The sequence below is a fragment of the Pseudoliparis swirei genome, chromosome 20 (genome assembly GCF_029220125.1).
Source record: "Pseudoliparis swirei isolate HS2019 ecotype Mariana Trench chromosome 20, NWPU_hadal_v1, whole genome shotgun sequence".
Lineage (NCBI taxonomy): Eukaryota > Metazoa > Chordata > Actinopteri > Perciformes > Liparidae > Pseudoliparis > Pseudoliparis swirei.
The window spans coordinates 27,765,451-27,780,507 of NC_079407.1; the positions used below are offsets into that span (position 1 = coordinate 27,765,451).

At 51.2% G+C, this 15,057-nt stretch overlaps 1 protein-coding gene across 1 annotated transcript in view; it reads right to left on the minus strand.

The window, feature by feature from the left end:
- LOC130211343 (cytoplasmic dynein 2 heavy chain 1) overlaps positions 1 to 15,057 on the minus strand; it is a 121,925-nt gene that overhangs the window by 83,374 nt on the left and 23,494 nt on the right. The window contains exons 36-48 of the mRNA XM_056442082.1: positions 13,631 to 13,836; positions 12,055 to 12,237; positions 11,783 to 11,965; positions 10,620 to 10,843; positions 9,971 to 10,089; positions 9,133 to 9,332; positions 6,873 to 7,004; positions 6,628 to 6,760; positions 5,876 to 6,083; positions 5,666 to 5,795; positions 5,086 to 5,241; positions 4,724 to 4,977; positions 68 to 314 (exon numbers count right to left, since the gene is read on the minus strand). Of these exons, the coding sequence (XP_056298057.1) occupies positions 68 to 314; positions 4,724 to 4,977; positions 5,086 to 5,241; positions 5,666 to 5,795; positions 5,876 to 6,083; positions 6,628 to 6,760; positions 6,873 to 7,004; positions 9,133 to 9,332; positions 9,971 to 10,089; positions 10,620 to 10,843; positions 11,783 to 11,965; positions 12,055 to 12,237; positions 13,631 to 13,836 (2,375 nt within the window). The remainder of the gene's footprint in view (positions 1 to 67; positions 315 to 4,723; positions 4,978 to 5,085; positions 5,242 to 5,665; positions 5,796 to 5,875; positions 6,084 to 6,627; positions 6,761 to 6,872; positions 7,005 to 9,132; positions 9,333 to 9,970; positions 10,090 to 10,619; positions 10,844 to 11,782; positions 11,966 to 12,054; positions 12,238 to 13,630; positions 13,837 to 15,057) is intronic.

Here is a 15,057-nt window from a genome sequence, read left to right on the forward strand (position 1 = left end):
TCTCTGTCCCCCGGTCACTCCTTCAGTAACTCCTCCTCCTCCTCCTCCTCTTCTTCACGCGTCCTACCTGCTGCAGGAAGGCCGTGAGGTTGCTGGTGCCCCACCTGTCGGGCCGCGGCAGGTTGACGTCCTTCAGGTAGAGGACCAGCTGCTCGGCGGCGCGGGGCCGGAGGGCGCGGCCGGCGCCGGCGCCCAGCAGCTGGCAGGTCTGGGCCAGCTTCTGCAGCACGTGGCGGGCCGAGGTCCGGGCGCTGCAGTGCACCACGGCCACCTGGGTGGAGCGCAGCCGCGAGAAGGCGTGGCGCAGGAGCATCCTGATGGAGAGAGAGAGAGGTCACGGAGAGGACAGGCAGCGCATCCTCATCCCTCTCTCATCCTGATGGAGAGAGAGAGAGGTCACCGAGAGGACAGAGAGCGCATCCTCATCCCTCTCTCATCATGATGGAGAGAGAGAGAGAGAGAGAGAGGTCACCGAGAGGACAGGCAGCGCATCCTCATCCCTCTCTCATCCTGATGGAGAGAGAGAGAGGTCACCGAGAGGACAGGCAGCGCATCCTCATCCCTCTCTCATCCTGATGGAGAGAGAGAGAGGTCACCGAGAGGACAGAGAGCACATCCTCATCCCTCTCTCATCCTGATGGAGAGAGAGAGAGAGAGAGAGGTCACCGAGAGGACAGGCAGCACATCCTCATCCCTCTCTCTTTCATCCTCATCCTCATCTCTTTATCTCTCTCATTCCTCTCTCATCCTGATGGAGAGAGAGAGAGGTCACCGAGAGGACAGGCAGCACATCCTCATCCTCTCTTTCATCCTCATCCTCATCTCTTTATCTCTCTCATTCCTCTCTCATCCTGATGGAGAGAGAGAGAGAGGTCACCGAGAGGACAGGCAGCACATCCTCATCCCTCTCTCTTTCATCCTCATCCTCATCTCTTTATCTCTCTCATTCCTCTCTCATCCTGATGGAGAGAGAGAGAGAGGTCACCGAGAGGACAGGCAGCACATCCTCATCCCTCTCTTTCATCCTCATCCTCATCTCTTTATCTCTCTCATTCCTCTCTCATCCTGATGGAGAGAGAGAGAGAGAGAGAGAGAGGTCACCGAGAGGACAGAGAGCGCATCCTCATCCCTCTCTCATCCTGCTGGAGAGAGAGAGAGGTCACCGAGAGGACAGAGAGCGCATCCTCATCCCTCTCTCTTTCATCCTCATCCCTCTCTCATCCTGATGGAGAGAGAGGAGGTCACCGAGAGGACAGAGAGCGCATCCTCATCCCTCTCTCTTTCATCCTCATCCCTCTCTCATCCTGATGGAGAGAGAGAGGTCACCGAGAGGACAGGCAGCGCATCCTCATCCCTCTCTCTTTCATCCTCATCCCTCTCTCATCCTGATGGAGAGAGAGGTCACCGAGAGGACAGAGAGCGCATCCTCATCCCTCTCTCTTTCATCCTCATCCCTCTCTCATCCTCATCCCTCTCTCTTTCATCCTCATCCCTCTCTCCCTTTCAGTCTCATCCTCATCTCTTTATCTCTCATTCCTCTCATCCTCATCTCTCTCCCTCACCCTCATCTCTCTCATCCTCATCCCTCTCTCTTTCATCCTCATCCCTCTCATCTTCATCTATTTCTCTCTCCCTCACCCTCATCTCTCTCATCCTCATCCCTCTCTCTTTCATCCTCATCCCTCTCTCTCCCTTTCAGTCTCATCCTCATCTCTTTATCTCTCTCATCCTCATCTCTCTCCCTCACCCTCATCTCTCTCATCCTCATCCCTCTCTCATCCCTCTCATCTTCATCTATTTCTCTCTATTGCATCCTCATCTCTCTCTCTTTCTCCAGCTCTCCTTCTCTCATCCTAATCCCTTTCTCTCTCTCATTATATATATATATATATATATATATATATTAATGAACCCAGACACGAGGGCGTTAGATGTCCTCAACAAGTCTGAAGCAGAACTAGTGGTGAGTTCTTCATGGTGGATGAAGGAGATGAGAACTGGGAGATAAGCCCCGCCCCCTCTAAGCCCCGCGAGTGAACGCAGCTTCATCCATGTCATGTGTGCGTGAGCAGAGAGACCAACGTCCGTCAGAAGCCGAAGGCAAAGAGATCCGTGTGGAGACGACTGGAACAGAGATGATGAACATGAAGACGCGTGTGCTCCAGCTACTGTGTGTGTGTGTGTGTGCTCCAGCTACTGTGTGTGTGTGTGTGTGCTCCAGCTACTGTGTGTGTGTGCTCCAGCTACTGTGTGTGTGTGTGTGTGTGTGCTCCAGCTACTGTGTGTGTGTGCTCCAGCTACTGTGTGTGTGTGTGTGTGTGTGCTCCAGCTACTGTGTGTGTGTGCTCCAGCTACTGTGTGTGTGTGTGTGTGTGCTCCAGCTACTGTGTGTGTGTGTGTGTGTGCTCCAGCTACTGTGTGTGTGTGTGTGTGTGTGTGCTCCAGCTACTGTGTGTGTGTGTGTGTGTGCTCCAGCTACTGTGTGTGTGTGTGCTCCAGCTACTGTGTGTGTGTGTTCCAGCTACTGTGTGTGTGTGTGTGTGTGCTCCAGCTACTGTGTGTGTGTGTGCTCCAGCTACTGTGTGTGTGTGTGTGTGTGCTCCAGCTACTGTGTGTGTGTGTGCTCCAGCTACTGTGTGTGTGTGTGTGTGTGCTCCAGCTACTGTGTGTGTGTGTGTGTGTGCTCCAGCTACTGTGTGTGTGTGTGTGTGTGTGTGCTCCAGCTACTGTGTGTGTGTGTGCTCCAGCTACTGTGTGTGTGTGTGTGTGTGCTCCAGCTACTGTGTGTGTGTGTATGTAAATTAATGAGATTTCTCCTTTATTAGCAGCTGACAAACTCGTTGCCTCTTTGCCACCGTGACCTTTCAGAGGAGAGACAAGAGGACGAGGAGACAGAGGCAAGGCTCCTTCAGTGAGGCCTCTTCATCACACACACACACACACACACACACACACACACACACACACACACACACACACACACACACACACACACACACACACACACACACACACACACACACACACACACACACACACACACACGATGCTTTACACGAAAGGTCAAAGTCTTGAATTAAAGGAGCTTTGAGATCAGAGTTGATCTTTGAGGGTCCGACAGCCTCCTCTCTCCCTTCTCTCCCTTCTCTCCCTCCTCCTCCTCCTCCGCCTCCTCCTTCCACCGTGACGCACCAACCAGCAGGAGGTCTGTTTGAATGATGTTTCAGGAGACACTGAGCACCTCTCTCCTCTCCTCTCTCCTTATGGACGTTTAGGATACACTGAGCACCTCTCTCCTCTCCTCTCTCCTTATGGACATTTAGGATACACTGAGCTCCTCTCTCCTCTCTCCTTATGGACGCTTAGGATACACTGAGCTCCTCTCTCCTCTCCTCTCTCCTTATGGACGCTTAGGATACACTGAGCTCCTCTCTCCTCTCTCCTTATGGACGCTTAGGATACACTGAGCACCTCTCTCCTCTCCTCTCTCCTTATGGACGCTAGGATACACTGAGCTCCTCTCTCCTCTCTCCTTATGGACGCTTAGGATACACTGAGCTCCTCTCTCCTCTCTCCTTATGGACGCTTAGGATACACTGAGCTCCTCTCTCTCTCTCCTTATGGACGCTTAGGATACACTGAGCTCCTCTCTCCTTATGGACGTTTAGGATACACTGAGCTCCTCTCTCCTCTCCTCTCTCCTTATGGACGTTTAGGATACACTGAGCTCCTCTCTCCTCTCCTCTCTCCTTATGGACGCTTAGGATACACTGAGCTCCTCTCTCCTCTCCTCTCTCCTTATGGACGCTTAGGATACACTGAGCTCCTCTCTCTCTCTCCTTATGGACGTTTAGGATACACTGAGCTCCTCTCTCCTCCTCTCTCCTTATGGACGTTTAGGATACACTGAGCTCCTCTCTCCTCTCCTCTCTCCTTATGGACGCTTAGGATACACTGAGCTCCTCTCTCCTTATGGACGTTTAGGATACACTGAGCTCCTCTCTCCTCTCTCCTTATGGACGTTTAGGATACACTGAGCTCCTCTCTCCTCTCCTCTCTCCTTATGGACGTTTAGGATACACTGAGCTCCTCTCTCCTCTCTCCTTATGGACGCTTAGGATACACTGAGCTCCTCTCCTCTCTCCTCTCTCCTTATGGATGTTTAGGATACACTGAGCACCTCCCTCCTCTCCTCTCTCCTTATGGATGAATTTACATCTCTCCATCACACATTACTAACTCTACTTCCTCCCTGGAGTCTTTGTGACTTTCTTCCCTCTTTTTCCCCTGAAAAGTTTTTTTCTATCTTTAAGAGAGCATTGTCTCTTAAAGAGAGGGACACCGTCTCTTTAAGAGGGGCGATGTCTTTTTAAGAGAGGGGCGCTGTCTCTTTAAGAGAGGGGCATTGTCTCTTTAAGTGAGGCGCGGGCTCTTTAAGAGAGGGACGCTGTCTCTTTAAGAGAGGGGCGCTGTCTCTTTAAGAGAGGGACGCTGTCTCTTTAAGAGAGGGGCGCTGTCTCTTTAAGAGAGGGGTGTGTGAAGGTGCAGTAGCACAACGTATTCTTGTTTTAACCGGTAACTTGTTGAATAAAACTTTAAAAACAGAAGAACGAGGTGTTTCTGAACAGTCAATCTTCATATTTAAACTATATTTCTCGGCGTGTGCCGCATGCCTCCTCCTGATTGGCTGCTGTCGGGTGCATCTCGTGTGTTTGGTAGTTACCCCTTTCCGCAGCCCTCGGGCCCGACCAGCATGAAGGGCTGCCGGTGCGGCGCCGTGAGCCACGGGGAGAAGCAGTGCAGACCCCTCTGCATGGCGGCGGTCTGCACGGCGGGCAGCGCGTGGGCCAGCTGCTCCACGGAGAGGCCCTCGGGCCGGCGGAGCGCGTAGGCCGCCAGGAGGCCGCTGGCCGGGTCGTAGTACGTGTCCAGAGGCCTCTGGGGGTCTGGAGGACTCTCCCTGGCCCAGCTCAGCAGCTACAGGAGCACAGAGGGGGGAGGGGGGGTCAGAGAGGTGAGAGTCAGAGGGGGGAGGGGGAGAGTCAGAGAGGAGAGGGGGAGAGTCAGGGGTCCCGGGGTCCTCACCTCCTTGGAGAAAAGGTGCCGGGTCTTGAGGTTCAGGTTTCCTCCCAGACCTCGGAGCAGAGCCACGAGGAACGGAGCGCGCTCCCCCACGCCGCTCAGGTGGGACAGGCCGTTCATCACCGTACCCACCAGACTGGTCTCCACCACAAAGTCATTCTGAGGAGGAGGGGGGGGAGGAGGAGGAGATGACAAGTAGAAGAAGAAGAGCAGGAAGAAGGAGTAGGAGGAGGAAAGGGGCAGGAGGAGTAGAAAAATAAGAAGAGGGAGTGGGAGAAGAAGAGGGATGAGGGGGAGGATGAGGATGAGGAAGAGGAGGGGGGAAAAACAAGAAGAATGAGGATGTGGAGAAAAAAAAAGAAGGAGTGGGAGAAGAAGAAGCATGAAGGAGGAGGAGACGTAGAAGAAGAAGACGAAGAAGAAGATGATGATGAGGGAGAAGGAGGAGAAGAAGAGGGAAGGGGAGAATAAGAAAAAGAAGAAACAACGATGAACAACAAACTGAGTCAAATGAATGAAATCAGAGGTCGTGAGGCCATGAGGTCAGAGGTCGTGAGGTCATGGGGTCATTATATCCTGGTACCTGCTTGACGACCCAGTCCAGGGCCTGGTGGAAGAAGTCCCCCAGCCATCCCTCCAGCTGGGAGCGGCCCTCCTCCGGCTGGGTCCTCAACCACGACTTCAGCAGGGCGGCCACGTCGATGTCCTCATCGCTGGGGGGGGGGGGGGGGGGGGTCAGTGAGGCCGGCGAGTGGGAGGAGCTGGCTGCCGGTGCATTGGCTCCGCCTCTCACCTCAGGAAGATCATCCCCATGCGCGACACGGTGGCCGGCGAGGCGCAGCGCAGCTCGTGCGTCTCGAACAGGAAGTGGACGTCGGGGCCGAACTGGAGGCGCTCGCCGCTCGGCAGCGTCAGCAGGCGGTTGTCGTCCAGCACCGAGTTCAGGCTCTCGATCCACTCGGGGTCGATGTCGCCGTCACACACGATCCACGAGCTCACGCCTAGGGACAGACTGTTAGACTAGACCTCTAGACCCTAGACCTCTAGACGCGAGACCCCTAGACCCTAGACCCCTAGACCCTAGACCTCTAGACCATCACACACGATCCACGAGCTCACGCCTAGGGACAGACTGTTATACTAGACCTCTAGACCTACAGAGTCTAGACCTCTAGACATGAACAGACGAAGAATGAGGAGGAGGAGGAAGAGAAGAAAGAAGAAGAGAAATGAGGAGAAGAAGAAGAAGAAAAAGAAGGAAGAGAAAGAAGAACAAGAACATGAATGGGGGCTATTTCCCGTGAGCCTTTATTTTGAAAGTCACTTTCTATGTTTTGTGTCCTTTTATTTTGAAGTTCTTCCAGCGAGACAGGAAGTGGATGTAAGTCTCGTAACATGACTCGTTAGCTGAGGGCGACCTGAAGGAACAATGTGTTTCTGTTCCTCATGTTTCAGCTCGTTTGTGGACATGAACGTGGAAGAGGAGAAACGCTCTGGAACGCCCCATCAGCTCCCTCTCCTCCCTGTTGCCGGGCGGACGCTCACCCTGCGGCTCCCGGACCACGGTCCTGGCGCTGTGCGTGAGGACGCCGTCGGCCCACTCCCGGGTGTCCGGGTCCATGTGGCCCAGCAGCTGCTGGCGGGGCATGGCCTTGGGGTTCATGGTGTACTGCTTCACCTGCAGTGGACACCTGTTGTTATTACACCTTTACTCCACCAGGTGAGACAGAAGAACAACAACAAGAACAAGAAGAAGAACAAGAACAAGAACAAGAACAAGTCTCTCTCACCACTCTGCCCGTCTTGCCGAGCGCCGCCCTCAGCATCCTCCAGAGGGTCGACTTCCCGGCTCCACTCGGCCCGACGATGACGACGCCCATCCGCTGCCTCAGCTGCTCGTTGAGCTCCAGAGCCTTCTTCAGCTGGAGGAGACAATCAATAATCAATAACGCCTTCAGCTGGAGGAGACAATCAATAATCAAAAACGTCTTCAGCTGGAGGAGACAATCAATAATCAATAACATCTTCAGCTGGAGGAGACAATCAATAATCAATAACGTCTTCAGCTGGAGGAGACAATCAATAACGTCTTCAGCTGGAGGAGACAATCAATAATCAATAACGCCTTCAGCTGGAGGAGACAATCAATAATCAATAACGCCTTCAGCTGGAGGAGACAATCAATAATCAGAATCAGAATCAGAATCAGAAACAGGTTTATTGCCAAAGAATGAATGTTTTCACAAACAAACGAGGAATTTTTTTTGGTGGAAGGTGCAACATTTGGACATGACAAACAACAATCAACGCAAGGAGGGAGGGGGAGTGGGAGGAAGAGGGAGGAGGAGGAAGAGGAAGGAGCGGGAAGAAGGAGGAGAGAGGAAGGTGGAAGAAGAGGTGGTAGTCCTGGGGGTGACAGTCAGTCAGTCCCGGGTCCATGATGAGCCCGACCGCCGTCGGAAAAAGCTATTGGTGTGGCGGGAGGTCGTGGTCATGATGGACGCAGCCTCCTCCCGAGGGAGGGACTCGAACAGGAGTGTCCAGGGTGGGAGGGTCGGCGACAATCTTTCTGGCCCGCTTCAGTGACCTGGAAGTGAACAGGACCTGGAGGAAGGCAGATTGCAACCGATAACCCTCTCGGCCGGCGGATGATGCTCTGCAGCCTGCGCTTGTCTTTGGCTGTGGCTGCAGGGTGCCAGACGGTGATGGAGGAGCAGATGATGGACTCAACGATGGCCGTGTAGAACTGTACCATCATCTTCCTGGCAGGTTGAATTTCCTCAGCTGCCTCAGGAAGAACATCCTCTGCTGGGCCTTCTTGGAGATGGAGCCGATGTTCAGCTCCCACTTGAGGTCCTGGGAGATGATGGAGCCCAGGAAGCGGTAGGACTCCACAGCGTCGACGGGGGAGTCACACAGGATGAGAGGGGCGGGTGGGGCTGCATTCCTCCTGAAATCCACAACCATCTCCACTGTCTTCAGAGCGTTGAGCTCCAGGTTGTTCTGGCTGCACCAGGTCACCAGGTGGTCAGTCTCCCACCTGTAGGCGGTCTCGTCCCCGCCAGAGATGAGTCCAATGAGGGTGGTGTCATCCGCGAACTTTAGGAGCTTGACGGACTGGTGACTGGAGGTGCAGCTGTTGGTGTACAGGGAGAACAGCAGAGGGAGAGAACACAGCCTTGGGGATAACCCGTGCTGGTGGTCCGGGAGCCTGAGACGTGTTTCCCCAGCCTCACGTGCTGCTTCCTGTCGGTCAGGAAGTCTGTGATCCACCTGCAGGTGGAGTCGGGCACGTGCAGCTGGGAGAGCTTGTCCTGCAGCAGGGACGGATGATGGAATTGAAGGCAGAGCTGAAGTCCACAAACAGGATCCTGGCGTAGGTTCCTCGGGAGTCCAGATGCTGGAGGATGTAGTGAAGGGCCATGTTGACTGCATCGTCTGCAGACCTGTTGGCTCTGTAGGCGAACTGCAGGGGTCCAGGAGTGGGTCGGTGATGGTCTTGAGGTGTGACAGGACCAAGCGTTCAAAGGACTTCATGACCACAGAGGTCAGGGCGACGGGCCTGTAGTCATTGAGTCCTGTGATCTTGGGTTTTTTGGGGACGGGGATGATGGTGGAGGCCTTGAAGCAGGCTGGAACGTGGCATGTCTCCAGGGAGGTGTTGAAGATGTCGGTGAACACCGGAGACAGCTGGTCGGCACAGTGCTTCAGGGTGGAGGGGGAGACGGAGTCCGGGCCCGCTGCTTTGCGGGGGTTCTGCTTTTTAATCAATAATGCCTTCAGCTGGAGGAGACAATCAATAATCAATAACGCCTTCAGCTGGAGGAGACAATCAATAATCAATAACGCCTTCACTCTTCAACTGGAGGAGACAATCAATAATCAATAGGATATATATATATATAATATATTATTATATATTGACCAATGGGTTTTATACGACTTTTTTACGACTTTTCCACAACATTTTTACGACTTTTCAACAACTTTTACACACACCCACACGTTGACCAATGGATTTCTACGACTTTTCCACACACACACACGCACCTGGCTGGGTATGAGCTCCAGCCGGGCCTCCTTGTACACCTGCTCCAGCGCCTGCATCAAGGTGGGGTCCTCCACGTCGGTGAACACCACCCCGGGGAACACGTCTCTCACCAGGGCGTCGAAGCGAGCGACGTCGCTGAACGTGAGCTTGGACATGGTGTTGAGCCTCAGCGCCTGCACCACCAGGCGGCTCTCCTGGACTGCAGCCAAGCAGACACAGACTTGCTCAAGGGCTGAGGCAATGACGCAAGAGAGTTTTCAAGGACTTTCCAGGCCTGGAAATAAACCTTTGCATTTTTTATTCTATGACTTTTACAGATTTTCCATGACTGTATGAACCCCGATGTGATGAATACATCCTGCTCCTCACCATGGATACACGTTGCATCCACACGCAGAACCATAAAGGTTCTTACATGGTTCTTTAAAGGCTTTGTGGTTCTACGAAGAACCGTCACCTACTGGAGAACCATCTTGGAAATGGGGCCATAAAGAACCATTTGTTACGCTTCTCTGAGGCCCCTTTATAGGTTATTTGAAGAACTCTTTAAGGACTTGGTTCTTTAGAGAACCCTGGGTTGAAAGGTTCTTTGAGGCACCAGAAATGGTTCCTCTAAGGCATCACTCTGAAGAACCCTGTTGGTTCCAGATGCTCCTCCATGGTTCTGTGTGTATGTTCTTGTGGCAGCAGTAACCGTGGTGATGGCCAACAGGGACAAATACAAGTAAAATATGTCATCCCCCCAAAAATGTCCTGTGACTCTCCCAAAAAACATTATACCTTAAAATAACAAAAACAACCAGGGGGGGAGAAGGGGAGAAGGGGGGGGGTCCTTACTCGTGTCCTTGCTGTCGAGGCTCCTCCTCTGTTGCTGCAGCAGGCTGCCACAAGCCTTCAAGACCGTCTTCAGGGCACGCAGACCCCAGTCGTAGTGCTGCTGGGGGGTCAGCAGCTCCCTGGACACACACACAGAGACACACAATCACACACACAGTCGACTGCAGTGTGTGTGTGTGTGTGTGGGGGGGGGGGGGGGGGGGGGGGGCGTAACTCATACACAAAATCAAAAGGAGGCAACAAATGCCCCATAATTATATAATTTAATGTACTTCCTGTACGAGGTACACACAACACAACTATAAATATAATATAAATACTGCCTAATAGTCTTATTAAGCCTAAATAAGTATATTTATAGTTTTTGAACAAAGGTTAAATGTTATTTCACAAGTTTCACAAAACAACCCGATTGATGCTGCAGGTGAAACTCTGATGACTTAACCGGACCAGGTGTTCTGACCCGCTCTGGGTGAACGGTGTGGGCCGTCTCTACCTGGCCAGGTGTTCTGACCCGCTCTGGGTGAACGGTGTGGGCCGTCTCTACCTGGCCAGGTGTTCTGACCCGCTCTGGGTGAACGGTGTGGGCCGTCTCTACCTGGCCAGGTGTTCTGACCCGCTCTGGGTGAACGGTGTGGGCCGTCTCTACCTGGCCAGGTTGAAGATGGCCACCAGCTTCTTGCCCAGCGCCGCCCCTCCCCCGAAGCCCTCCGAGGACAGGATGACCTCGGCGATGAGCTCGTTGTCCGGCCGGCTCATGGCCACCGGGCGGAACAGCTGCTGCAGGTTGTCGGGCAGCTTCTGGCGACCCCCGTAACCTTTACCCGCCGGGTTCAGGGTGATGAACACGCCCGAGTCAGGGTCCAGAGACACCTGGGGGGGGGGGGGGGGGGAGGAGAAGGAGGAGGGAGGGGGGAGGAGAAGGAGGGGAGAAGGAGAATGAGTAGGGAGGGAGGAGGAGTGGGGGAGGAGGAGGAGGAGGAGGGGGAGGAGAGGGAGGAGGAGGAGGAGGAGGAGAAGGAGAGGAGTAGGGAGGGAGGAGGGGGGAGGAGGAGAAGGAGTAGGGAGGGAGAAGGAGTGGGGGAGAAGGAGTGGGGGAGGAGAAGGAGGAGGGGAGGAGGAGGGAGGAGGAGGAGGGGGAGGAGGAGAAGAGAGGAGGAGGAGGAGAGGGGGAGAAGAGGAAGAGGAGGGGATGAGGAGGGAGGAGGAGGGGAGAAGGAGTAGGAGGAGGAGGAGTAGGGGGAGGAGGAGAAGGAGTAGGGGGAGAAGGAGTGGGGGGGAGGAGAAGGAGGAGGGGAGGAGGAGGAGGAGGAGGAGAAGGAGTAGGGAGGGGAGGAGAAGGAGTGGGGGAGGAGGAGTGGGGGAGGAAGGAGGAGAAGGAGTAGGGAGGAGAAGGAGGAGGAGGGGAGGAGGAGTGGGGGAGGAGAATGAGGAGGAGGGGGGAGAATGAGGAGGAGGGGGAGGAGGAGTGGAGGGAGGAGAAGGAGGAGGGATGGGGGAGGAGGGGGGGAGGAGGAGGGGGAGGAGGAGAGAAGGAGGAAGAGGAGAAGGAGTAGGGAGGAGGAGGAGGAGTGGGGAGGAGGGGGAGAATGAGGAGGGAGGGAGGAGGGTGGAGGGAGGGGGGGAGGAGGAGTGGGGGGGGGAAGGTTTATACGTGATGTTTCCTTGAGTGTAGGACAAGTGTGTGTGTGTGTTCTCTGTGTGTGTGTGTGTGTGTGTACCTCCTTCCCCAGCAGCTCACATGTGTGTGTGTGTGTGTGTGTTCTCTGTGTGTGTGTGTGTGTGTGTGTGTGTGTGTGTGTGTGTGTGTACCTCCTTGCCCAGCAGCTCACATGAGGCCCTGCCGTGTTTCAGGGCGTCCTGGATGGATTGGACCTGCATGGAGACGGCCGACAGCACCGCCTCCTCCAGCCGGTTGAACTCGTCGAAGCAGCCCCACGCGCCGCACTTCACCAGGCCCACGAAGATCCGGCCCATCGACTTCACATCGATGCCCTGGAGCGGACACACACACACACACACACACACTGTCAAGCACCACACTCTCAGGATAATCCTCAGCAACACGTGGAGCCGCCTCCCACCTCGTCGCAGTTGAAGACGAGCACCTGGCGTCCGAACAGACCCCCCAGGGCCTTCACCGACTCGGTCTTGCCGGTGCCGGCCGGCCCGTACGGGTTCCCCCCAAGGCCCATCTTCATGGCCTGGGTCAGAGTCAGGTAGCACTTATCGGTCAGTGGAGTGTGCACCAGCTTAGACGCATTGCCCTGGGAGACGGGAGGCGGGGGACGGGGGGGGGATAAAAAGAAGTGAGCAATAAAAGACTTCAACAGAAACACAGCCAGAGGGAAGGATGGAAGGGAGGATGAGGGCAAAGAGGGCAAAGAGAGAGAGAAAGAGAGAGGGTGGAGGAAGAGGAATGAAAAACAAATGCAAAACAGGAGAAGGAGATAACGTTAAAAAGAGTGAGACGTCTCGATGGAGTTGTTTATAAAGGAACTGCAGATGGGAAATAAAGCGAAGCGTCTTCAGTTAATCGGTGCGTAGACAGTGCCCCCTACAGGTCAGAACAAATACTTTTTAAAAAAAAAGGTATATAAACATATTATACATTCTTTTTTTTATATACAGAAATATATATAATTCAGTATATAAATTTTTTTTTAAATATATATTTTATTATATATAAATATATATTTTTATATATATTGTCTTTTTTCTTCAATAATTTTATTGATATATAAATATATAAAAATACAACAAAAAATATTGAACAATATTATTGTATAAAAAAGAAAAAGAAACAAATTATATATATATATAAAATATACTAAATACAATTTTTTTAAATGTACGTATAAAATCTATATATAAAATATACTAAATACAATTTTTTAAATTGTATATTTAAAAAATATATATTTATTTCATATATATATACAGGACTGTCTCAGAAAATTAGAATATTGTGATAAAGTTCTTTATTTTCTGTAATGCAATTAAAAAAACAAAAATGTCATGCATTCTGGATTCATTACAAATCAACTGAAATATTGCAAGCCTTTTATTCTTTTAATATTGCTGATTATGGCTTACAGCTTAAGAAAACTCTAAAATCCTATCTCATAAAATTTTAATATTTCCTCAGACCAAGTAAAAAAAAAGATTTATAACAGCTGAGTGTTTGTCAAGGCTCAGGAAACCCTTGCAGGTGTTTCGAGTTAATTAGACAATTCAAGTGATTTGTTTAATACCCTACTAGTATACTTTTTCATGATATTCTAATATTTAGAGATAGGATATTTGAGTTTTCTTAAGCTGTAAGCCATAATCAGCAATAAATCAGAATAAAAGGCTTGCAATATTTCAGTTGATTTGTAATGAATCCAGAATGCATGACATTTTTGTTTTTTTAATTGCATTACAGAAAATAAAGAACTTCATCACAATATTCTAATTTTCTGAGACAGTCCTGTATATACACATATATATAATTTTATTTTTTACGTTTTTTAAATGTATATATGTAATATGTAATATTATTTTTTATGTTTTATAGTCTGAATGATCATAAATAAGTTTAAAAGGTTAACTACAGGCCAAGAAGAGTCATTTTTGTGTTAATTTGTTCATTTTCAATGGAAGAGTGCGTCAACACACCTGGTACTCGTATGTGTAGCTGAACTGAGCGTCCACCATGTGGACCAGGCAGCGCTTGTCCGGGCCCATGTAGAAGCGGAGCTGCCTCTTCCAGGCCCAGGCGTCGGGGCTGGTGACGCCGGCCCGGCTGAGCTGCTTCACCACACTGATGGAGTGAATGATGTCCAGGATCAAGGCCTTCAGCTTCAGCTGCAGCACACTGGACTCTGGGAGAGGAGGGGGGGTTGTGCAATAACAAACATGAGGGTCAACCAGGTCACAGCCAGAGGCACCGGAGTAAATAGTGATATCATGTTATAAACCTGCACCGCTGAGTTCAGAGCAAAACATCGACGTTCAGCTCCTCGACCTACGTTTCATTGAACAATTACATTTAATGTCAGAAGGTTTAATGACTACTTTACTCGCGTTTTACTCGTAGTTTACTGGTGTTTGACTTGCGTTTTACTCAGTTTACTCGTTGTTTTACTTGTGTTTTAGTGGTGGTGGTTTACTCATAGTTTACTCAAGTAAACTACAAGCAAAACACGAGTCAACTATGTGTTTTACTCATGGTTTACTCGTAGTTTAGATAGATAGATATATACTTTATTAATCCCAAAGGGGAAATTTGTCATCACAGTAGCAGCACCAATAAACTAAACACACAAGAATAAAAAATAAAATATAAAAAAACAGGGATGAAAGATATAGGAGTATACAAAGTAAAATATATATGTATATATACAACATATATGCATACACAATACACAATACTAATGACAAATTAAATTAAATATTAAAATATTAAATATAGACAGTGTGCAAAATGCAAAGTATGTATATGTGTGTAGTGTAAATGAAATGTGTGAAGTGCAGATCAACATAGTGTAAATATTAAGTTATTATTGCAGTTATTGCACTATGATCTGGCAAGAGGTGATCTGTTGTAGAGCCTCATAGCCGTCGGCAGGTTCTCCTGTATCTGTCCTTGTGGCAGCGTGAGGAGACGTCTGGAGAAAGTACTCCTCTGGCCCTGTAGGAGGTGGTGGAGAGGGTGGAGAGGGTGGAGAGGGTGGTCCGGGTTGTCCAATATGGACACAAGTTTCTTCAACGTCCTCCTCTCCACCACCTGTTCCAGGTGCTCCAGCCTTCCTAACCAGTCTGTTAGACGGCTGGTGTCACCGGCTCCGATGCTGCTCCCCCAGCAGACAATGGCAAAGTGCAGCACACTGGCCACGCCCACTGGGAGAACATCTCCAGCATCTTGCTGCACACGTTGAAGGATCGAAGCTTCCTCAGGAAAAAGAGTCGACTCCTCCCCTTCTTGTACACAGCGTTGATGTTGGCCTTCCAGTTCAGTCGGCTGTCGATGGAGACGCCCAGGTACTGGTCCTCCTCCACCAGGTACTGGTCCTCCTCCACCAGGTACCGGTCCTCCTCCACCA